Genomic DNA, 25,987 nt, shown 5'->3' on the forward strand with positions numbered 1-25,987 from the left:
TCTTTTAGAGTCCATTTTAAGATTATCTTACTCGTTTTTAAATCCTTACGTGGTCTTGCCCCACCTTACCTCTCTGAGCTGCTCCATCTGTATGCCCCCACCCGGTCCCTCAGGTCAGCTGATCAGCTGATCCTGGAGGTACCCAAAACAAAGCGCAAGCTCAGAGGGGACAGAGCTTTCTCTGTTGCGGGTCCCAAACTCTGGAACGATCTCCCTCTCCATGTGAGACAGGCCCCTTCTTTGGCTATTTTCAAGACCCTTCTTAAAACCCATTTTTATTCACTGGCTTTTAACCCAGCATGAGACTTTGAACTGTTTTTAGCTTTTAACTTTTTGAACTGTTTTTAACTTTTAAACTGTTTTTATCTAACAAACTGTTCTTAGGGTAATTTATATTTGCTTTTTAATTGTGTATTTTTATTTCTGTTTTAAATGTTATTTTTTAGTCTGTCCTTTGCCTCTATTTCTTTGTGGTGTACAGCCCTTTGTTTTTCAACTGTGCTTGTTTTTAAAGGGCTTTATAAATAAAGTTGGTATGGTATGGTATGGTAAGTTGATCAACAGATTGTATTATTCTCCAGTGCAATAACAGTACTGAAATGAAGGCTAAGAGGGCATTAAAGAGGGCCTTAAAAAATATATACATATATATATAAGTAACTAAATAGTTACTTTTCACAGTAACGCATTACTTTTTGGTGTAAGTAACTGAGTTACTTTTGAAATAAAGTAACTAGTAACTGTAACTAGTTACTGGTTTTCAGTAACTAACCCAACACTTTTAACGAGTAAGTCTTGATATAAACAATGTTTGTTATTTTGGTGGTAGTTTGCAGTGGTTCACATCTGTAATGCATCTTTCTGGTATCCACATAAAGTAACCAAAATATTAGAAACCACTCTCAGTAGGAAGCGTTGCATGCCACCCTAAAAAAACTACAGGCACAGGGAACAAGGTTGAGTTATGCAAATAAATAAATAAATTAATAAACACAAGAATAAAATGAACTGTGTTGCTCTGTAGTAGACTGTGTGCTGGAGATGTTCCTTACATGTCGTAAGTGAGTTTGTTGTTGAGGGTGTTGATGTTCCCTTGGCAACCCTGCAGCTCCTTCTGAAGCTTCCCCAGGTCGTCATTCATCTGATTTAACTGTCCTGCAAACACGAATTACAAAACTGTTAGACAACAAACCAGTGGCGTTTTTATCTTGAAGGAACAAGTAAGAAAAATGTGACGCCGACCACATACCAAACCACCTTACGGTCTAGTGTCGTTAGTGGTCCGCCAGTTGAATAACCCTTGTATAGACTAGCTAGCTGACTACCGGTAGTTAGCCTCGACGCCAACAAGACGTTCCATATGAGGTTGGTCGTCACAAACGCGTTGGGGTTGGTTGTCACATATACGCTTATATTCATACACACGACATGACATACAGGCCTAAATGTGTGTTTCCCCTTCATGCCATGCTCCTTCCTCAAATTTGTGTGCAGATGCATTAAAGTGTCTGTTTGCAACTTCTTCACAGTAACATTTTTCAAAGCAAAAAACAATAACAAGAACATCACCGGCTAACTTATGTTACTTACAATTAGTGGTTTAACAGAACACATTTGTTTGAAAAGTGTCTATATTTTTCACAATTACAAATTTTATTTAGTAAAAAAATTTTACCGGCCCGAATAAAATGATTGGGGTTTACAACAAACAATTTGCAGTCATGTTGTTGTTGTTATGATAGTTGATACATTCAATGACAGCTAACGCTGGCTATCCAAATTGCTATTATTGTGTGTGCCGTGAGATACAGTCTGGTGTGCCGTGGGATATTATGTAATTTCACTTATTTGGGTTAAAAATATTTTTTGCAAACCAGTAATAATAATAATCTGTAATACTCTTCCATTTCAGTAGGTGGCAGCAAGTAGCTAATGTCGGGAACATGGTTTGTCGTGATCCCAATATGCGGAAGGCAGTGTGCAGGTAAAAAGGTATCTAACATCCATCCATCCATTTTCTACCGCTTATTCCCTTTGGGGTCGCGGGGGGCGCTGGAGCCTATCTCAGCTACAATCGGGCGGAAGGCGGGGTACACCCTGGACAAGTCGCCACCTCATCGCAGGGCCAACACAGATAGACAGACAACATTCACACTCACATCCACACACTAGGGCCAATTTAGTGTTGACAATCAACTTATCCCCAGGTGCATGTCTTTGGAGGTGGGAGGAAGCCGGAGTACCCGGAGGGAACCCACGCAGTCACGGGGAGAACATGCAAACTCCACACAGAAAGATCCCGAGCCCGGGATTGAACCCAAGACTACTCAGGACCTTCGTATTGTGAGGCAGATGCACTAACCCCTCTGCCACCGTGAAGCCCTAGGTATCTAACACTTAAACTAAAAATAAACAAAAGGCAAGTGCCGCTAAGAAAAGGCATTGAAGCTTAGGGAAGGCTATGCAGAACAAAACTAAAACTGAACTGGCTGCAAAGTAAACAAAAACAGAATGCTGGACGACAGCAAAGACTTACAGCGTGTGGAGCAGACGGCGTCCACAAAGTACATCCGTACATGGCATGACAATCAACAATGTCCCCACAAAGAAGGAAAGCGTCCGCACAGCTTAAATAGTCTTGATTGCGAAAACAAAGCAGGTGTGGGGAAAAGCGTTCAAGGAAGACATGAAACTGCTACAGGAAAATACCAACAAAAGAGGAAAAGCCCCCAAAATAAGAGTGCAAGACAAGAACTAAAACACTACACACAGGAAAACAGCAAAAAACTCAAAACAAGTCAGGGCGTGATGTGACAGGTTGTGACAGTCCACCTACTTTGAGACAAGAGCTATATTGATGCATGCTTGGTTATGGTTTGAATTCATATCCAACAATTGCGAGAATGATTTTTTATTGTCAATATCGGCTGCTGACTTTCATTTTTTTATGTTTTCTGCTAGTGGCGTGCCTCGGGATTTTTTCAATGAAAAAAATGTGCCTTGGCTCAGAAAAGGTTGAAAAACACTGCTCTGGGCATCTGTGTAACTGTTGCAAACAGCCCATTTAAGTCATGGATTTGTCAACTTGTGAAATTTGAATTGCATTCTCATTTAGTTCGGCCTTTTGCCTGTTTCTACGATGTTTTACCATTCAAATAACATTGTGACAGCCAACCCCGCCATGCGTCACAGTGTTTACTTTGAGAACAACAAGGGATATACATTTCAAGCCAACACCTAAGACTTCAATTGAATGTAGGAACAATTCTTGACTAAGTCACATGAATAAGTGTGACAACTAATCCCGTTACACCCTGCATTGATTTTTAGCACACAATGCAACACACACACACACACACACACACACACACACACACACACACACACACACACACACACACACACACACACACACACACACAGGCATGCACACAAGAGATGATCACTGTAAATTGTCGTTCTGTACCTGTAGCTATGACAATGAATCATGAGTGATTCTCTTATGAAAAAATTATAATACAAAAAAAACCTTTTGTCAGACTTGTCATGGTTTGTGCGCTTTTTTGTTGCTTGGTAGAAGTGACAGTAATTTCACCCAAGGCCAATTTTAAAAAAAACTAGTCTATTCATGCGCTCAAGTCTGTTTCTTTGACTAATTGGGGCAAAGGCATACTTGCCAACCTTGAGACCTCCGAATTCGGGTTGAGGTGTAAGGGGGCGGGGTTCAGGTGGGCGGGGTTGGGGGGTGCGGGGTGTATATTGTAGCCCGGAAGAGTTAGGGCTGCAAGGGATTCTGGGTATTTGTTCTGTTGCATATTTGTAACAGTGTTAAAGTTGTTTATACGGCCACCTTCAGTGTGACCTGTATGGCTGTTTACCAAGTATGTCTTGCAGTCACTTATGTGTGTTTGTAGAAGCCGCATACAACATGTGACTGTGCCGGCGGACGCAACGACAGGTTGTAGAGGACGCTAAAGGCAGCGCCATCACGGCACGCCCTCAATATTGATGTCCGGGTGAAAATCTGAAGAAATTCGGGAGAATGGTTGCCCCGGGAGATTGTCGGGAGGGACACTGAAATTCGGGAGTCTCCCGGAAAAATCGGGAGGGTTGGCAAGTATGGGCTAAGGCTCGATTGCCTCATCCAGCACAGAAAGGACACGGGAGAGTTAGTCAAAACCCACACACAGAGAAAAGCAAATCAAGCCAAAAATGCACATAGCTATTCAGGGCTGCACAATTATGACCAAAATGATAATATTGATAATTTTTTTATCAATATTGAAATCAAGATTATTATTATGATTATGAATCACAAGTTTTCATTTTGTTAGGTAAAACATAGCGTTTCCCACACATTGGCAATATACTTTTGGTAATGAGTTCTCGGAGGTAGAGGGGTAGCGTGAACGTGATGTCATGTCATTTGTAGCGAAAGGCTAAATAAAACGTCCACATGTTTAAAAATAAATTATTTGTATACCGTATTTTTCGGAGTATAAGTCGCACCGGAGTATAAGTCGCACCGGCCGAAAATGCATAATAAAGAAGGAAAAAAACATATATAAGTCGCATTTTTTGGGGAAATGTATTTGATAAAATCCAACACCAAGAATAGACATTTGAAAGGCAATTTAAAATAAATAAAGAATAGTGAACAACAGGCTGAATAAGTGTACGTTATATGAGGCATAAATAACCAACTGAGAACGTGCCTGGTATGTTAACGTAACATATTATGGTAAGAGTCATTCAAATAACTATAACATATAGAACATGCTATACGTTTACCAAACAATCTGTCACTCCTAATCGCTAAATCCCATGAAATCTTATACGTCTAGTCTCTTACGTGAATGAGCTAAATAATATTATTTGATATTTCACGGTAATGTGTTAATAATTTCACACATAAGTCGCTCTTGAGTATAAGTCGCACCCCCGGCCAAACTATAAAAAAAACTGCGAATTATAGTCTGAAAAATACGGTAGTTGTTTTTTGTTGCCGGCATATCATTTATTGTACACCCCCGCTTGACTTCATTATACATTTTAATGTTTGTAGTCTGAAATATATATTTAGAAACATATAGCATTTAGTGTATGGATTACAATCAAGTGAAAGAGTCCTTCAATATGCAATTACATCTCCGCATTCAGGGGATTTATACACATGCGCAGATGCAGGGCGTGCATGGATTCCAATGGGAAGCACATGTCGCTTGTGTTGGCACTTGACGGAAAAGTGTCTCCGGTCTCTATAACACGATGGTTAGCTGTTAATCCTGCAAGGAGGTTACAAGAATACAGGCAAAACGGCGTGTTGTGCATCGTTGGATAACAGCATTGCGGTCTTCGACGCACGCCGAGGACTGAGCAGCCTGGGAAATGTTAGTTAATACAGGCCTGTGAAAAGGTCAACATGATCATGTAACTCTGCGCGACTACAAAAGGGCCTCCGGCGTGTGCAGGAGCCACTTGACACTGTATCAAGACGAGCCACTGTTGCTTTTGTTTGCCACCGCAGGCTGTGAAAGTGATTGATTTGATGTGCAGCGGAACCTGTTTTGTAATGTTAACATCGCCAACAATCACCCTCATTCAATTGTGGAAGCCAAAATCATGATTAAAATTTGATTGATTGTGAAGCTTTATAGCTATAAGGATTAGGTTCATACATTTGTTGAATCACTGCAGTGGGATATTGAAAATGAATGCCTTCAGCACTGACTAATAAAACACAAAATCTACAGTCCTAGACCTCGAGGTCTTTAGATTTGATTCACTATCAGTGTTGGGACTAATGCGTTACAAAGTAACGCGTTACTGTAACGTCGTTACTTTCGGCGGTAAATAGTAATCTAACACGTTATTTTTTATTTTCAGTAACTCAGTTACCGTTACTACTTGATGCGTTACTGCGTTATTTTACGTTATTTTTTATTTATTTATGTAGTATCGGCTAGAAACTGAGAAGATTTGAGTGTGTCTTATTGGAGCGCTGCAGAAGAGGCGACGGAGAAGAGGCGCGCTCTTTGTGTGTGTACGTGTGTGTGTGTGGGAGGGGGCGTGTCTGTGCTTACTAACAAGACGTCATGGCGAAGCCCGAAGCTGAGTTTCTTAACATGGAGATATTCTGACTACTTTTCTTTTGTCGACCACAAAGAAAAGAACATTTTAGTTAAATGTAAGTTGTGTCTTGGATCAAAGATCCTATCCTAGCAATTCAAATGCATGTCAATCTGCTGAAACAGCTACAAAAGCAACATGCTTCGACGAAGCTAGTAAAGAGAGACACACTTCACGTCCTAAGCAACAGCGGCTGAAGGTACACACACTCTGTCAATTCTCTTATATACTCTTTCATTTTAGACTTCTAGAGTGTTTGATTATCACATCACTCTAAATGTATAGACTATAAAGTTCACCAACATAAAGAGGGGTGCTAGTGGGCCAGGCCAATCTTTCCTTATCTCTAAACTAAAACTGGGGAAATGTGTAGAGTGTTCTGGGCTTCAGACATGATTTTATTTCAGAATTCCTTGAGAGAAAAAAACGCCTGGTTAGGCTTTGTGTATGTAGTGTGTGCCTTCCTTGCTTTACAGCTATGTTGTTATTATGCTGTTTGTTACTTATGTATGTTATGTTGCAGCTATTTAAAATAGTTTTGTCAATTTGTTCTGGCCCGAAACAAATTGGCCCTTTGAAACATATCTTTGTCTTTGTGTGTTGTATGTAGACCACATTGCTTAGCAGAGTTCAGTGGTGCAAATGCATGTCAAGTTGATCAACAGATTGTATTATTCTCCAGTGCAATAACAGTACTGAAATGAAGGCTAAAAGGGCATTAAAGGGGGCCTTAAAAAAATAAAAAATTATATATGTATATATAATGATAATGATAATAAATGGGTTGTACTTGTATAGCGCTTTTCTACCTTCAAGGTACTCAAAGCGCTTTGACACTATTTCCACATTTACCCATTCACACACACATTCACACACTGATGGAGGGAGCTGCCATGCAAGGCGCTAACCAGCACCCATCAGGAGCAAGGGTGAAGTGTCTTGCTCAGGACACAACGGACATGACGAGGTTGGTACTAGGTGGGGATTGAACCAGGGACCCTCGGGTCGCGCACGGCCACTCTTCCACTGCGCCACGCCGTCCCTATATATATATATATATATATATATATATATATATATATATATATATATATATATATATATATATATATATATATATATATATATATATATATATATATATATACACACACACACATATATATATATATATATACACACACACACACATATACACATATACATATATATATATATATATATATATATATATAAGTAACTAAATAGTTACTTTTCACAGTAACTGAGTTACTTTTTGGTGTAAGTAACTGAGTTAGTAACTGAGTTACTTTTGAAATAAAGTAACTGTAACTAGTTACTGGTTTTCAGTAACTAACCCAACACTGTTCATTATGCACTTGAAAAAGGTTAACAAAACCTTTTGTTTAAAAAGATAAATACAAACACTGAAGAACTATTATTTAGTGCAGTTATGAACCTAATAAAAAAAAAAGTTACGGTACCTTGAAGTTCTTGTATGGTTTTTGTGCTGGATGAGATGTTTTGCTGCAGTACTCCCTAGAAAACGGACAAAAATATTAACAATAAAATATACAATAGTTATGAGTAAAACTTGTTACTGAGATTGTACCATATTCTGGCTGCAGGTGTTTTGCACTCCTTCCAGCTGCTTCTTATAGAGACTTTCGATATGGACGATCTGATCTTTCTGCCGCTGGATCTCCTCCTGGTACTCGTTCTTCTTCAACTCGGCTGCACCGCGCTCCGCAGCCCCGCGACGCACTTGGCCCTCCAGCTCGTACATCTTCGTCTGTCATATAAACATTTGTATTAGACACAAGCCATTTTTTTTAACGAATATTATTGAAGGGAAGCCTTTATTTTTACAAAATGTTAAATCTATTTTTGTTTTTAATTATGTAAAAAAAAAAAATATATATATATTAATAGATAAATAGAATGCTTATGGACAGTATTGGTTTATTTCGAAGATGTGTACAGTAACAATGTGGTACCTCACATATTTACAGTTTCACAAAGGAGTAGGAAGAAGCAGAGCTTAATAAATACTACCTCTTTTTTGTTTCATAGCAACTGCTAACACATTTGTTCACTTCCTGTGTTCAATTAACAAACAAACAATTACAACTATTATACGTATCGACCAAAGTCTACTGGTACCCAAAACAAATGCTAACAAATTTCGATACCTCGGTTAGGCAAGGCAAGGCAACTTTATTTGTATAGCACTTTTCATACACAAGGCAGATTCAAAGTGCTTCACAGACAACAAAGTGAAATGAAAGAAAATAAAAGCAAAATTAAAATGCAGACAATAAAAATAAAAACAGTGCGGACGTTAAAAGTTAAAAGATTTAGCTGATAGCTAAATCTTTCAGTCTAGTTTTAAAAGTAGTCGGAGTTGGGGAAAGTCTGACATCTTCAGGAAATTTATTCCAGCTATTTGTTGCATAGTGACTGAATGATGCTCTCCCTTGATTTGAGTTTACTCTGGGAACCGCTAACAGATTGGTCTCAGAAGATCTTAGTGATCTAGAGGGCTTATATAGTGGGAGCATATCAGTGATATACTTCGGCCCTAGACCATGTAGTGATTTGTATGTGAGCAGGAGGATTTTGAAATCAATTCTCTGATGTACAGGGAGCCAATGTAAGGATTTAAGAATTGGTGTAATGTGCTCACATTTTTTGGTCTTTGTTAGAACTCTAGCAGCAGTGTTCTGAACAAGCTGTAGCTGCCTGACAGTTTTTTTGGGAAAACCTGCAAGGAGACCATTACAATAGTATAGCCTACTTGTAATAGTGGAGTGTTTTAAGTCTCGTCTTAAGACCCACTTTTATTCTCTGGCTTTTAACACTACGTGAGTTGTGTGGTCCTCTGTTGTCCTCTGTGTTTTTAAAATTTTGCTTTCTATTTACTGTTTTAATTGGTTTTACCCTTTGAAATTGTTTTTAATCATATTTATTTTATATTGTTTTTAATTGTGTTTAATATTGTTGTGCAGCACTTTGGAAACATTTTGTTGTTTGAATGTGCTATATAAATAAAGTGGATTGGATTGGATTGGATAATAAAAGGTATGTACAAGATTTTCTAAGTCTTGAGCTGACATGAGCCCTCTAAGTCTTGTTACATTTTTGAGGTGATAGTAGGCCGATTTTGTTACTGATTTGATGTGACTGTCGAAATGTAAATCAGAATCTAAAATAAAATATAAAATAAACGTCAAATCTTGAACCAGAAAAAAAGCAGTCAAGAACTCTGAGCGGACTCAGCCGGACTGCCTCTAGGTCAGGGGTGTAAAAGTGCTTTGAGTCACTAGAGAAAAGCGCTATATAAATATAATTCACTTAACTTATTACTTGATTCTGATGACTTGTATTGATTGGAATCAGACAAGACTCACAGTAGTGCTGACAACTTCTACATTTTCGATTTGACATTGTGGAGTAAAAAAAAAGTTCTCCTTTCTGTCCAATACAATATTGAAATGGTTGGTTTTGGCATCTTGTTTGTCCAGCTTCCATATTAAGTTTTTATACTTTACAAAAAAAAAACATTGACGGCAAACTTCTTAGCTTGCTAGCGGTAGCTTTCGGAGACTCTTATTTTGTTAACGCAGGCAGGATGAAGCCGGGCTTTTATTGTGAAGACAGGAACTGTGCGGTCCATCTTTAGAGTTTTGACAGCAGATACCTCAGTGAGAGTCTGTTGAAATAAAAACAGTTTTTCGCCTTCCTGTCGGTCATTTTTTCTTAATAATGATCTGGCAGCAGCCAGTGTCATCTCACAAGAACCTCCAGGTGCCGTGAATGTCAATCAAGTGACGAAAGTGACGTCTTGGTGAAGATTGATGATCGCTAATTTTTAGGTCTATTTTTTTTAATGCCTGGCTGGAGATCGACTGACACATCCTCCGCCATCGACCGGTAGCTTGCGATCAACGTAATGGGCACCCCTGCTCTAGGTAATGTTACAATGTTCCATGCCGAAAAATCAAGAACCATGTGCCTAAAAGTACAGTAAGGCTCCACTTTTAAAAATGCGCTTGCTTGATGCTAAATTAGATTGGATATGCCAGAAACATGCTACGGTTTAAGCATTAGTGATTTGACATGGCCTACAACTAGAGATGTCCGATAATATCGGCAGTCCGATAAATGCTTTAAAATGTAATATCAATAAACATCGGTATCGGTTTCAAAATTAGCGGTATCGGTTTCAAAAAGTAAAATTTGTGACTTTTTAAAACGCCGCTGTAAGGAGAAGTACAGAGCGCCAATAAACCTTAAAGGCACTGCCTTTGCGTGCCGGCCCAGTCACATAATATCTACGGCTTTTCACACACACAAGTGAATGCCATGCATACTTGGTCAACAGCCATACAGGTCATACTGAGGGTGGCCGTATTAACAACTTTAACACTGTTGCAAATATGCGCCACACTGTAAACCCACACCAAACAAGAATGACAAACACATTACGGGAGAACATCCACACCGTAACACAACATAAACACGACAGAACAAATACTCAGAACCCCTTGCAGCACTAACTCTTCCGGTACGCTACAATATACACCCCCCGCATCACAACAAAATTACCGTATTTTTCAGACTATAAGTCGCAGTTTTTTTCATAGTTTGGCCGGGGGTGCGACTTATACTCAGGAGTGACTTATGTGTGAAATTATTAACTCATTACCGTAAAATATGAAATAATATTATTTAGCTCATTCACGTAAGAGACTAGACGTTAGGGATGTCCCGATCCAATATTTGGATCGGATCGGCTGCCGATATTTGCCAAAAATTGCGTATCGGCAAGGCATGGGAAAATGCCGATCCAGATCCAGTTTAAAAAAAAACTCCGGTCCGCATTTTCCAGCACACCTTCAACACATCCACAGGTCTGTGAATTCTCACGCAGTTGCTTTTAGCTGCTGGCAGTACACGACAGGCTCTTCTCACTCTTTCCTGTGTCTCCCTCTCACAGACAGCAAGTGCACCTTCTTACACACGTCACATACTGTCACGTCATACGTCACATACTGTCACGACATACGTCACATACGTATACGTCCTCCCCGAGCAGAGAGGTAGCAGCATGGCTAACGTTAGCTGTGATGCTAGCGCAGCCGTGCGAGCAACGCTCCCTCTAAGGTGCGCGCCTGTGCAATTGCGCACTGTTTAAGCGTCCTCTGCGCATAGCAAATCTATGCCACGCACAAAATCAAATAAAAAAATAAGCGCATAACAATTTTCGACACACGGACACGACAGAGAAAACAGTTTTCGTCATCATTGTTCAAATATTGTGACGTCTGTCGAGACGCTTATCTCCATTCGGTGCCACACGCCCACAACATCAAAATGCAGAGGCAAAAATTTCCACATCAACACCGTATGAAAAAATTAGTGATTTTTTTAGTTGTGATTTCCTTCTCTGCATGAAAGTTTAAAAGTAGCATATATTAATGCAGTATGAAGAAGAATGTTTTAATGTAGACATGCAAGCCTTGAAAGAAAATTTTGAAAATCAAGACTACATTTCCTGCAAATGGGTGCATTTCTACCCTATATTTTAACTTTAGATTTATTCTCATATCAAACTCTTTTGGCTGTCTTTTTGACACTTACATCCGGCACCCCCCTCCACACCCTGGATTATAAATAATGTAAATAATTCAATGTGATTATCTTGTGTGATGACTGTATTATGATGATAGTATATATCTGATAGTATATATCTGTATCATGAATCAATTTAAGTGGACCCCGACAACTATTTTAAATTGCCTTTCAAATGTCTATTCTTGGTGTTGGGTTTTATCAAATAAATTTCCCCCAAAAATGCGATTTATACTCCAGTGCGACTTATATATGTTTTTTTTTCCTTCTTTATTATGCATTTTCGGCCAGTGCGACTTATACTCCGGAGCAACTTATACTCCGAAAAATACGGTAGGCATAATAATGTGTTAACCTACTCAGTGGCCTTCTACCTACTCAGTGGCCTAGTGGTTAGAGTGTCCGCCCTGAGATCGGTAGGTTGTGAGTTCAAATCCCGGCCGAGTCATACCAAAGACTATAAAAATGGGACCCATTACCTCCCTGCTTGGCACTCGGCATCAAGGGTTGGAATTGGGGGTTAAATCACCAAAAATGATTCCCGGGCGCGGCCACCGCTGCTGCCCACTGCTCCCCTCACCTCCCAGGGGGTGATCAAGGGTGATGGGTCAAATGCAGAGAATAATCTCGCCACACCTAGTGTGTGTGTGTGACAATCATTGGTACTTTAACTTTTAATTCCACGACTGTATATATCGGTATCGGTTGATATCGGTATCAGTAATAAGAGTTGGGCAATATCGGAATATCGGCAAAAACATCTCTACCTAGAACACCTACACATTTGGCTATGAAAACTGCAACTAAGATCCCACCTTGGATGGAACCTACCTGTAGTTCCAAGGTGCGGGAGCTGGACACCCAGTAGTTGAAGCCCAGAACGATGATGCAGGCGATTAGGGCGCCTATCACTAAAGGCGGAGATCTTCCTCCACGCCGCCCGTTGACCAGGCCACCCATTCTTGTATACTCTTCTGTATAATACACCACAGATAGGGTCAATATTAAAAACAAAACACTCTTGTGTTAGATCAGTGGTTCTTAACCTTATTGGAGCTACCGAACCCCACCATTTTCATATGCGCATTCACCGAACCCTTTTTTAGTAAAAAACAAAATGTTTTTTGTTTTGTTTTCAAATTCAAGACAAAGTTGTGTTTTTTTTTTTTTTACTGGTGCACAAAATGAACCGTGCATGAACATCACCTTGTTCAAAGAACAAAACCAACACAGTGCATAAACTCACAACAAATTACACACCTGAAAATCAGTCTGACTTCTGCTGTTGCCGTATCCATAATACGCCGATAGGGAGAAGTTTTTATTTACACGATGAGTCGGGTGTGTCTTGACCTCCGCGGCGGAGGCTCCACCGAACCCCTGAACCCCTAGGGTTCGATCGAACCCAGGTGAAGAACCACTGCTCTGGTATTTGGCTCTCTATTAGATGCAATGGTTTTCCGTATTGGGACCATGATTTCGGTCCTAACTTGTTCACCGGTCCTCACATGGACGGCACTTTTCCTTGTTGATGTCTCAAGAAGGGTAGAAATACAAGGACACACAAACACTCATTCTTGTATTTTTACCTTCTTGAGACCTCCGAAAAATGCCGACCTCTATTATAATGATAAAGGTCGTAATTGTACTCAACGCAAGTCAAAATTTTACAAGAAAAACTGAACATTTGTGCGATATAATGATAAAAGTTGTAATTTTACTGACTAACAGTCGCAATTTTACAAGAAAAGCTTAACATTTTGCCAATTTTATGAAAAGAGTCGTAATTTTACTCGACAAAATTCACAATTTTATAAGAAAACTTTTTAAATGTTGGCAATATTATAATAATAATAAACGGAATTTTACTTGGCAAAATTATGACAAAAGTTAGCTGGCGGGTTTTTTCGGGGATGAATAGGGTATTCCTTCTTTAGCTGCCGTCTTGTTTTATCATATATTGCTGCCTTTGCACCTGTCCATGTTTACTTTTGTATGCACATTAAGTCAACAAAAAATCCTGACTTTGGAGCAATGTTCACAGACTCTAGCTCAGTGGTTCTTAACCTGGGTTCGATCGAACCCTAGGGGTTCGGTGAGTCGGGCTCAGGGGTTCGGCGGAGGTCAAGACACACCCGACTCATCGTGTAAATAAAAACTTCTCCCTATCGGCGTATTACGGACAGCAGAAGTCAGACTGATTTGCAGGTGTGTAATTTGTTGTGAGTTTATGCACTGTGTTGGTTTTGTTCTTTGAACAGGGTGATGTTCATGCATGGTTCATTTTGTGCACCAGTAAAAAAACATGGTAACACTTTAGTATGGGGAACATATTCACCATTAATTAGTTGCTTATTAACATGCAAATTCCTAACATATTGGTTCTTAACTAGTCATTATTAAGTACTTATTAATGCCTTATTCGGCATGGCCTTATTATAAGCCTAACCCTCTAACCCTGGCCCTAACCCTCTAACCCTAACCCTAACCAAATAACTCCAAATTAAGTATTTGTTACTTAGAATATGTTCCCCTAGTGTCCAAAAAACTCTAAATTAAGTCTTTGTTACTTAGAATATGTTCCCCTAGTGTCCATCCATCCATCCATTTTATACCGCTTATTCCCTTTTGGGGTCGCGGGGGGCGCTGGAGCCTATCTCAGCTACAATCGGGCGGAAGGCGGGGTACACCCTGGACAAGTCGCCACCTCATCGCAGGGCCAACACAGATAGACAGACAACATTCACACTCACATTCACACACTAGGGCCAATTTAGTGTTGCCAATCAACCTATCCCCAGGTGCATGTCTTTGGAAGTGGGAGGAAGCCGGAGTACCCGGAGGGAACCCACGCAGTCACGGGGAGAACATGCAAACTCCACACAGAAAGATCCCGAGCCCGGGATTGAACCCAAGACTACTCAGGACCTTCGTATTGTGAGGCAAATGCACTAACCCCTCTGCCACCGTGACGGCCCCCTAGTGTCCAAAACACTCTAAATTAAGTCTTTGTTACTTAGAATATGTTCTCCTAGTGTCCAAATAACTCTAAATTAAGTCTTTGTCACTTAGAATGTTCCCCTAGTGTCCAAATAACTCTAAATTAAGTCTTTGTCACTTGGAATATGTTCCCCTAGTGTCCAAAACACTCTAAATTAAGTCCTTGTTACTTAGAATATGTTCCCCTAGAGTCCAAATAACTCTAAATTAAGTCTTTGTCACTTGGAATATGTTCCCCTAGTGTCCAAAACACTCTAAATTAAGTCCTTGTCACTTGGAATATGTTCCCCTAGTGTCCAAAACACTCTAAATTAAGTCCTTGTTACTTAGAATATGTTCCCCTAGAGTCCAAATAACTCTAAATTAAGTCTTTGTCACTTGGAATATGTTCCCCTAGTGTCCAAAACACTCTAAATTAAGTCCTTGTCACTTGGAATATGTTCCCCTAGTGTCCAAAACACTCTAAATTAAGTCCTTGTTACTTAGAATATGTTCCCCTAGTGTCCAAATAACTCTAAATTAAGTGTTTGCCACTTAGCATATGCCAACAGCACAACACACAAGTTTCAAATGGTAGCAGAAATGTCAAGAGAAGTACTAAGTAGCAGTAATTACATCATATTGCTGCAGGCAGGAAAAGCAGTTTTGAACATAGTTGACAATTAAGCAGGAAATATGAGAAACTAAATCAGTGTTCAAAGCAAAGCAGTTAAACATGTCTCTAATGGGACTAATCCATTTCAAACCATTGTTGTTCCATGTCATTCAAATATAATTACAGATTGTGCACACATACTGTTACTGTATGATGACGGTCTAAAACAGCGGTCACATATACAGACTGAAACACCGAAAAGACTAAATTAATGTTATCCCCTTATCGAACATTTAGGTGCATGTAAACCAAATCTGATAAATATGTTTTCTCACATTGTAAACACACAAAGGGGGAAAAAAGGGGCGAATGCTAGCTTCCTTTCATGCTAACAATGCTAGTAGCAACGTATGCAGTTTCCCCATTCACATTAGCATTAGCTTGCTAAAGCGTTAGCTACTCTTCTTACCCGGTAAAATAAAAATAAAAAAGACAGGAGCTGTAATGTGTCGCCGAGATGATCCGGTGATGTTTTTATCCAACAATCTCACTTCGCCGCTCCGACTGAGGGCAAAGGACGCATAACGCGGAAAAAATGTCCGGATTTTACCTGACAGTCGACCATGAATGGTCGCATATTTGTTTACTGTCTACATCCGGGGACGTCAGATAATGCCTTACGGCACAGTAGGAACCCGGATTAACGTGGTCAATTTACGGTGATTGATTAACTTTACAACCTCCAATCAACGTAGTGATTCTAGTGAATTTATTAAAGGGTCTTATTTAATACATAAATGTTAGAATTTTTGGAATTAATTACTTCCATTTATTACCGCTCACTGATCGTTTTCTTTTTTACGACGATCACTGAATGCATTCCAAACCGAAACGCAAAAATAACAAAATCCATCCATCTATCCATTTCTACCGCTTGTCCCTTTTTGGGGTCGCGGGGGGTGCTGGAGCCTATCTCAGCTACAATCGGGCGGAAGGCGGCGTACACCCTGGACAAGTCGCCACCTCATCGCAGGGCCAACACAGATAGACAGACAACATTCACACTTTTTATTATGTGAAATCATTTTCAAACATTTGTAATCCTTGTGCAAAGTTAAGATTGTCTATACACTCTTACTCTTAGGCATACTTGCCAACCCTCCCGAATTTTCCGGGAGACTCCCAAAATTCAGCGCCTCTCCCGAAAACCTCCCGGGACAAATGTTCTCCCGAAAATCTCCCGTTTTTCAGCCGGAGCTAGAAGCCACGCCCCCTCCAGCTCCATGCGGACCTGAGTGAGGACAGCCTTTTTTCACGACGGGAGGACAACAGGGTGACAAGAACTAAATCATCCAGACTAGAGATAAATTGTATTATTATGTTTATCTTACCTAAAATATATTTATTAATAAAAATAAAAAAAACTAAATACATGTTTACTATATTTTGCTGAAAACATCAAAATTAATTGTATTTTTATTTGTATTTTTTCCTGACTCCTTATTACATCCAGCCATAGAATGATACATTAAAATAAACATATTTGAAATAATTGATTTTAAATTATCAAAATAATTCATTTAAAATGACCATATTTAATTATTAAAATAATTGCTTGTTTATCAACAACTTTAGCTTTTTATTCATTACATTTTGAAACTCTCAGAAGCCAAGTTATGTTATATTCCTTAATATTTATTTATGCAAGTTTGAAGTATCAATTATCTAAACACAGTTTTGTTTGCATATTTTCAGGATGTAGATATCTCTCTCTCTCTCTCTCTATATATATATATATATATATATATATGTATGAAATACTTGACTTGGTGAATTCTAGCTGTCAATATACTCCTCCCCTCTTAACCACGCCCCCAACCACGCCCCGCCCCACCCCGACCACGCCCCCACCCCCCACCTCCCGAAATCGGAGGTTTCAAGGTTGGCAAGTATGCTCTTAGGACCCAAAAGGGACCCACCACTCATAAGAATTTCATAAGCAATAACTTTCAAAACAGAATTCTATTTTTAGGTCCCATTACAAAAAAAAATACATTTTTTTTAAATTGTGAGGAACATTTTTTATTCATTTTATTAACACTTGTTCAAGCTTAAGATTGACTATACACTCTTATTCTTAGGACCCAAAAGGGACCTGCTCACAAAAGTGTCCGAAGTCAGCAATCATTCAAAATATTTTTTTAATATCTTTGTCAAAATTGCATTTATTTCAACAACTTGTTATCACAGGGAAACAACCTCAAGTCTTGACAATAAATAATATATAAAAAGGACATCTGAAGGCTCTAACTCACATTTGACAGAGCAGTTTCACAGATTAAAGTAGTGTATGTAAAGTATGTCATCATTTGGCCCAGAAAGCAAGTGTGAATACTTGGCAGTACTAATACTCATGGCACTTATTTGATCAACTTACACGAGTAGTGTATTTTAATCTCCATTTTTCCCTTTTGTATAAAAACATCATCAAAGATTGTTGTTCGCGACGATGTGTCTCCTGGTGGATCTACAAATAAAAAACAGAGAAAGATATGAATTTACACCTAGTAATTCGTCCGAATTAAAAATTGCAGCATACTTTGCTACTGTAGTTTTAGTTTTGCAGTAGACTCCTGTGTTGCTCCTCGGGCTCAGTCTCTCTCCAAGTGAATGATACAACTGAGAAGACAGAAGATGTTTGCAACAGACTCTTTCTTGTTTATCTACAAACAAAGTGTTAAAACTACATAAAAATAGAGATAAAATTGCAATAATTCCCTACCGCTTTTCTTGGCTTCCTCCATAGTGTCTTCCTTTATTTCAGTGTAATCAGCTCTGCTCCCTCCTGTGGCCCCGTAGTGCTCTCTGCTCAACTGACCATGCGACACAAAACAATGACAACAAATTATGTTTTTGTTGCTTCCTAAAAATGTTGAACTGTATACAATTTCAGAACAATAATAGATACACATTAAAACACTTATTTTACTCTAAATCAGGGGTGTCGAAAGTACGGCCCAGGGGCCATTTATAGCTCTCCATTTGTGTACAAATAAAGATAATATATTATTAATGAGCTATATGATCAGATATTACACACACTTGTTTGTCACTTGTCACCCAAAGCAAAGATGTCAATGTTTTGTTAGGATAGCTTAGCATATACAGGCGACAATTCCTGTCACAAAGATTTGTGGTTATGCACGCACTTCATAAATCATTAATTCTGTACAAAAATAAAAACTTGTTATGGGCATGCTTTTGCTTATAAAAGGATGTTGCTGAATAGATGATGTGTAAAATGTCTCTTTTTCCCCATTAAAGTTAGGAGTGGTGAAATTACTCTCTGCGTTTGTCCCCTTGTTCCACCCACTGGAAGGTGAGGGGAGCAGTGAGCAGCAGCGGTGGCTGCGCTCGGGAATCATTTTGGCGATTTAACCCCCAATTCCAACCCGTGATGCTGAGTGCCAAGCAGGGAGGTAATGGGTCCCATTTTGGAACTCACTTGGGCAGACACTCTAACCACAAGGCCACTGAGTAGGTTCAATTATGTCTCCTAAGCATGCGTCAAAAGAAAAACAAATGAAAGTGACAAGTGAAGTGAAACTCGACATTGTGAAATGTAAAAAGAGTGGAGAAAAGACACGGCCATCAGGAGGGATAAAGATGGTATCTTTGAACATGTGAAAATATACTCCTCTTACTGTGCAAGTCAAACACATATATACAAATTAAGGATCTTTAAATGTATATTTCATTTCATTCTTGTATTAAATATTTTTTTTTACTTTATTTCATATGTCTTTCATGTGTTCTGTGTACAGTGTGAGGGACTTCGATGTTAATTTTGCAATACCGGTACATCGTCGACAATATAGAATGGCACTCGTATGTAGACAGAGGCCCTTGTGTATTAACTTATATTGGTTTGATGTTAGCATTTTAAGTGCACAAAATATACCAGAGTTTCTCCAGAGTCTTTTTTTTATTTATTTTTTTATCATTTAAAGCAAGGGTATTCAACCTTTTTCCAAGTCAAGGACCCCCAAACTGATGGAGAGATGGAGCGGGGATCCTGTTCAAACAGTATGTAGCCTGCATAAAATTGTGTTTTAAATTAAACTGGTCCTAAAGGCACCTTGTTATTTTGCAATACTGAGATATTCAAATAATATAATATAACGCCGCTAATAGCTGGCTGGCAACTAACACGCTAATTAATCACTGGCTGACACTTTGTGACCCAAACACCACTCAGTAAACAGCGCGTTAAATCTATAAAACTATACTATTAGTGGGCATGTTGCGGGTGATTTGCTAACACTGCATGTGCAATTGAAAAGTGGTGCAGACCGCCTTATTTGAATGAGAATTTTGCAATATCTATACAGGGCATCACCACGGAGTACTCTCATTTACTGCACAATATTCTTATCCTACCTGTGGCGTTTGCTATGTTTTCGAACAAGCAGAAGACATGTACTGCTTTTTATGGGCATTTTAAAAGCATTCGTCAGGCGTGTCAAACTCATTTTCATTGAGGGCCACATCGCAGTTTTGGTTGCCCTCAGAGGGTCGCTTTTAACAATGAGTCATATATGAATATACATGTATATACCCCAAAGGGAATAAGCGGTAGAAAATGGATGGATGGATGGATATATAATACATAAACAATATATTTTTTACATTAGCTGCTAAAATTTTACTTTAAAAACTGGCAGCTCAGTCACCAAATTTGTACAGTAAAAGCAGTGGGTTTTTACAGCATATAAAAAATTTAATAAATGGAATCAGTGACGTGCAGTCACTAGAGGCATGTGAGGCGGGGCCTCGCCTGCCATCATGGAAAGAAAAAAAATGTAAAAAGAAAACAAATTAATTAAATTGTTATATGTATTCAGTGATTATAGTATAAAGTTATTTTCCATTTAACTTAACCAGTTTTCGATTATTTTTATTCAAAATCGCTGAATTTTCACATTTGCCGTTCAAATACTGAGAAGAGATGGTGCGGTGATCAGCAGTCAGTTGAGGCACGTCACTCAGTGCCTCAACATGGATTGCGGACTCGGCTAACTGCTGGCCTGCTGTGCAGTGAGACCATATTGCTATATGAACTATATTATACATTTCCATAGTTTAGTTAGCTGAGGTATATAATGTACAGTGTATTTTGTCAACAACTGTTTGTGTGTAACGTATTTCTTGTGCTGAGCGATCATAAAACGGCTGCAAAAGACACACTGGCTGAGGCTCGCAGTAATCCCGCCTCCTGCACCCCCCGCCGGAGAATGCACCCCCTGACGGGAGTGTTATATCAACTAAAGCCCACACTTAAACTTTCCACGTGCAAGATTGAATCTATTTAAAAAAGTTATTTAATAAGAAGCCCAAAAGTGAAAAAACAATAATGTTCGTGTTGGAGGAGTTGTGAATGACTGCAGGGCCACAACATTAGGTACACCTGCAGATTGCAGGTGTACCTAATTCACAACTCCTCCAACACAAACATTATTGTTTTTGCACTTTTTGGCTTCTTATTAAATAACTTTTCTAACCTATTTTTATGGGCTTTCCTCTTTGTGATGTTAAGTTCCTGTTATGCGCTGTTATACAGTATATGCCTTGAGCTCTTATTTTGAAGGCGCTAAGAGCGGAAGTGATGACACGTTGGAGTGGAGCGGAGGTTTTTGAAAGAAGGTAAATAAAGTGGTCCTCGTGTAAACTGGAGCCTCCGTGTTTGTTATTTTGTAGTTTCATACAGTATAGGCGACATTTATAAACCCTCGGTTACACTTTTTTAAATAGATTCAATCTTGTACGTGGAAAGTTGAAGTGAGGGCTTTAGTTGATATAACACTCCCGTCAGGGGGTGCATTAATCCAGCACAACAGCGGCGCATGGACTTCATTTATAAGTAAAGGTAAGACCATAATAACGTTTTTTTTATTAAATGTGCTTTTTTGTGTGCTACAGTTTGTATGTGTAAAGTTAAAGTTAAGTTAAAGTAGCAATGATTGTCACACACACACTAGGTGTAATGAAATTTGTCCTCTGCATTTGACCCATCCCCTTGTTCACCCCCTGGGAGGTGAGGGGAGCAGTGGGCAGCAGCGGCGCCGCACCCAGGAATAATTTTTGGTGATTTAACCCCCAATTCCAACCCTTGATGCTGAGTGCCAAGCAGGGAAGAATGCTGGTATGAGCTTTTAAACATAACCCGTTAACTGCTGCCAATCAAATGGTGAATAAGATACTCTTTAGGGTTCATATGTTTGTAAATCTGACTGTGATGAAGTCAGTGCCTCACCAGCCATCAACCTCACCACACGTCACTCAATGGAATGCAATGGAAAAACAATTCCACTGTTTTTAGCGGTAAAATTCAACCAAAAGAGCTGCCAGTTTGTTTGTTTTTAACGTAAAATCTTGGTGTTTTAATGTTTTTTTTTTTTTTTTTTTTAATGTTTTAGTGTCTTACTGTATATGGAAAAAAAACAATGCTAAAGTTGATTTTAGGGTAAAAAACTCAGTCGGCGGAATTTAACCGTAAAATATATTGTCAATTTTACAGTCTACAATTTGATTGATCATTTGTTTTGAAATCATAAGTCAAGCAGATATTTAAGTACATTATTTATCTTTATTTTAACAAAAAATATTTTTGGAATACATGACAATATAATATTTTGATTTTGATAATATTGAATTTTAAAAGATATGCAATTACATGCAGTACATGATTTTTAATGTCAAAAGAGAAAGAACAAATATATTTAGTATATATTTTATTAACGCATATCGTTTCCAGGCTACATAAAATAAAGTGGCGGGCAAGATTTGGCCCCCGGGCCTTTAGTTTGACACCTGTGATCTATGTTGACATCACCTTTTTTTTTTTTTTTACCGTTGAAGGTGCATGGGAGGGAGGCTTCACTACTGTGCTCAAGACGGGAAAAAATGCATACTTCAAGAAGTTGTTTTTATCATACAGAATATACTGTGTGTTAGTGATATTTTTTCTATGTGAAAAAATGAACGTCATTAAAAAAAATTAAATTATCATCTATCAATTATCATAAATAATCTAGCAGCTATAAAATTATAAAAGGATGTTGCTGAATAGACGATGTGTCTAATATGTTTTTATTTCTGACCTTGCAAATATGTTGAAACGTAGGACGGAGGATTCTCGTCTCGCCTTCGTGTGTCTTTGCAATGCGAGCTCTCCTCCCTGGTGGGCTAGTGGCTAGGATTCGGTGCTTTCACCGCCGTGGCCCGTGTTTGATTCCCGGTCAGGGAAAGCTATCCAACCCTTTACCATGAATTGATTAACGTGGACCCAGACTTAAACAAGTTGAAACACTTATTCAGGTGTTACCATTTAGTGGTCAATTATACGGAATTTGTACTGTACTGTGCAATCTACTAATAAAAGTCTCAATCAAAATCAATCAATCAAACTCTCTTACAGCCGTGTGTGCAACTCTGTCAATTTGCAAATCCTTTTCAGATTGCTAAATAAAACGCAAAATATTGTTCCTAAAACAGCGATGAGTGTTGATGAATCACATTACGCTTGTTGTATAATATATTAGCATTTTGTCCTCCCAGTATTGTGGGCATTTTGATGATCACCATATATTTTGCATATTAGTGAACACAGACGCAAAATGGATTGCACGCCTTATTCTGCTCGTTTAACAGACCGAATCCACATTGCACACGTTTAGTAGATCAGTTTACACGTGTTTTCGTAGACGCAAACCTTTAGTAAATCAGGACCTGAGTGCGCTAATGGTGACATTTTTGCTAGCTGACAACCGGCCAATAATTGCTAACTGAAAAATTACATGCTAATCACTGGCTGACAACTGACATGCTAATCACTAGCTGACAACTGACGTGCTAATCACTAGCTGACAACTGGTGCGTCAGTTTCTAGCTGAAAACTGGTGTGTTGATTTCCTGGGGAATATAAAGAACAAGCATATTTAAATAAAGTCTAATCAACCAAAAATTTCACAACCCCCTGCAGTACTTTTGCGAACCCCTGAGGGTCACGGCTCCCCAGTTGAAGACCTCTGATTTAAAGCAAGGAAATAAAATCTGTGAATACGCAAAGGTTGTGAATGCTAAATGTCGAATTTACAAACCCCGTTTCCATATGAGTTGGGAAATTGTGTTAGATGTAAATATAAACGGAATACAATGATTTGCAAATCATTTTCAACCCATATTCAGTTGAATATGCTACAAAGACAACATGTTTGATGTTCAAACTGATAAACATTTTTTTTTTGCAAATAATCATTAACTTTAGAATTTGATGCCAGCAACACGTGACAAAAAAGTTGGGAAAGGTGGCAATAAATACTGATAAAGTTGAGGAATGCTCGTCAAACACTTATTTGGAACATCCCACAGGTGTGCAGGCTAATTGGGAACAGGTGGGTGCCATGATTGGGTATAAAAACAGCTTACCAAAAAATGCTGAGTCTTTCACAAGAAAGGATGGGGCGAGGTACACCCCTTTGTCCACAACTGCATGAGCAAATAGTCAAAATAGTTTAAGAACAACGTTTCTCAAAGTGCAATTGCAAGACATTTAGATATTTCAACATCTACGGTCCATAATATCATCAAAAGGGTCAGAGAATCTGGAGAAATCACTCCACGTAAGCGGCATGGCCGGAAACCAACATTGAATGACCGTGACCTTCGATCCCTCAGACGGCACTGCATCAAAAACCGACATCAATCTCTAAAGGATATCACCACATGGGCTCAGGAACACTTCAGAAAAACACTGTCACTAAATACAGTTGGTCGCTACATCTGTAAGTGCAAGTTAAAGCTCTACTATGCAAAGGGAAAGCCATTTATCAACAACATCCAGAAACGCCGCTGGCTTCTCTGGGCCCGAGATCAACTAAGATGGACTCATGCAAATTGGAAAAGTGTTATGTGGTCTGACGAGTCCACATTTCAAATTGTTTTTGGAAATATTCGACATCGTGTCATCCGGACCAAAGGGGAAGCGAACCGTCCAGACTGTTATTGACGCAAAGTTCAAAAGCCAGCATCTGTGATGGTATGGGGGTGCATTAGTGCCCAAGGCATGGGTAACTTACACATCTGTGAAGGCACCATTAATGCTGAAAGGTACATACAGGTTTTGGAACAACATATGCTGCCATCTAAGCGCCGTCTTTTTCATGGACGTCCCTGCTTATTTCAGCAAGACAATGCCAAGCCTCATTCAGCACGTGTTACAACAGCGAGGCTTCGTAAAAAAAGAGTGCGGGTACTTTCCTGGTTCGCCTGCAGTCCAGACGTGTCTCCCATCGAAAATGTGTGGCGCATTATGAAGCGTAAAACACGACAGCGGAGATCCCGGACTGTTGAACGACTGAAGCTCTACATAAAACAAGAATGGGAAAGAATTCCACTTTCAAAGCTGCAACAATTAGTTTCCTCAGTTCCCAATCGTTTATTGAGTGTTGTTAAAAGAAAAGGTGATGTAACACAGTGGTGAACATGCCCTTTCCCAACTACTTTGGCACGTGTTGCAGCCATGAAATTCTAAGTTAATTATTATTTGCAAAAAAAAAAATAAAGTTTATGAGTTTGAACATCAAATATCTTGTCTTTTTAGTGCATTCAATTGAATATGGGTTGAAAAGGATTTGCAAATCATTGTATTCCTTTTATATTCACATCTAACACAATTTCCCAACTCATATGGAAACGGGGTTTGTAAGATCACTGCACTAATGTTCGAGGATAAATGCTCATTCCTAACCCATCGTCTGTTCCCTGCATCCTCAGCTTTCTGTCGTTTTCTTCTTTCTGTAAAAAAGCAAGAAATATCATGTGTACACTTGAGAAAATAATGCATTAACAACAAGAAACCAGAAAAGAGGAACACTTGGTTGCGCAATTATTCAAAAGAGCGAGCAATGAAATGATGACACGAAAGTACCTCTCCTGAAAAGTTCCTTGCCTTCGTCCACGAGGTCAGAGGTCAGGTCGTCGTTAGTGACGTACTGATGGATGCCCAGCAGGTTCAAGCAGCGAGAGCCCAGGCTGAAAACATGGAAGAACATTATACTGGTAAAGAATTTTCAAAAAAGAACGAGTTACAGTCAACTGAATGTTGACATTAAAATGAACTAGATGAGGCAATTCCTGAAGGAATTGCGTGTGAATGCTCCAATGCTGAAGTTGAACTGAAATCTTGGAATTTTTTTAGAATTGTTGGAGTAGAGCACACAATTCCCAAACAGGCTGAATATTTTAAAGTTGGAATGGTTTGAATCAGATGCAAAACGTGGGAGTTGTGGAACTTTGAAGAATATCCCATTCATTTTAATGAGAATTTCCCCCAAAATTGGGAATTTCGGGAAAAGCAGGAATTTTTTTTGAAAATAGTAAAAAAAAACTTGAATAGTCTGAATGAGTTGAAATGGTTGGTGTTGAAATTTTTCAAATCAATCGAGAAATGTTGAAGTAGTAACATGTTGAATTGAGAAATGGTATTACGGAATTCCTGGAATTTTGGGAAAACCCAAAATTTTTCCAGTTCAAAAAACAACTTCGTTTTTTTGTCCTAATTAAAAGGAA

General features: G+C 38.9%; 2 protein-coding genes across 3 annotated transcripts in view; both read right to left on the bottom strand.

Moving 5' to 3' along the window:
- The window catches only part of LOC133575815 (protein GOLM2-like), a 34,368-nt gene extending 18,340 nt beyond the window's left edge, over positions 1 to 16,028 (bottom strand). Inside the window, exons 1-5 of the mRNA XM_061928670.2 lie at positions 15,828 to 16,028; positions 12,595 to 12,737; positions 7,742 to 7,921; positions 7,614 to 7,668; positions 1,053 to 1,155 (exon numbers count right to left, since the gene is read on the bottom strand). Coding sequence (XP_061784654.1) covers positions 1,053 to 1,155; positions 7,614 to 7,668; positions 7,742 to 7,921; positions 12,595 to 12,723 — 467 coding nt within the window. The 5' untranslated portion in view covers positions 12,724 to 12,737; positions 15,828 to 16,028. The remainder of the gene's footprint in view (positions 1 to 1,052; positions 1,156 to 7,613; positions 7,669 to 7,741; positions 7,922 to 12,594; positions 12,738 to 15,827) is intronic.
- A 522-nt stretch (positions 16,029 to 16,550) lies between these two features.
- The window catches only part of LOC133575659 (G-protein coupled receptor-associated protein LMBRD2B-like), a 40,370-nt gene continuing 30,933 nt past the window's right edge, over positions 16,551 to 25,987 (bottom strand). Inside the window, exons 14-19 of one of the 2 annotated variants that reach the window (XR_009811519.1) lie at positions 25,347 to 25,450; positions 25,167 to 25,213; positions 18,141 to 18,231; positions 17,958 to 18,037; positions 17,796 to 17,885; positions 16,551 to 16,649 (exon numbers count right to left, since the gene is read on the bottom strand). Coding sequence is in view for 1 of the 2 variants with exons in the window: in XM_061928364.1 (XP_061784348.1) it covers positions 17,973 to 18,037; positions 18,141 to 18,231; positions 25,167 to 25,213; positions 25,347 to 25,450 (307 nt within the window). In the remaining variant the exon portion in view is untranslated. Of the gene's footprint in view, positions 16,650 to 17,552; positions 17,886 to 17,957; positions 18,038 to 18,140; positions 18,232 to 25,166; positions 25,214 to 25,346; positions 25,451 to 25,987 lie in introns of those variants that run through there. The other variant, XM_061928364.1, reaches the window with a different exon arrangement.

This window comes from Nerophis lumbriciformis, linkage group LG33 (assembly GCF_033978685.3).
Source record: "Nerophis lumbriciformis linkage group LG33, RoL_Nlum_v2.1, whole genome shotgun sequence".
Taxonomy (NCBI): domain Eukaryota; kingdom Metazoa; phylum Chordata; class Actinopteri; order Syngnathiformes; family Syngnathidae; genus Nerophis; species Nerophis lumbriciformis.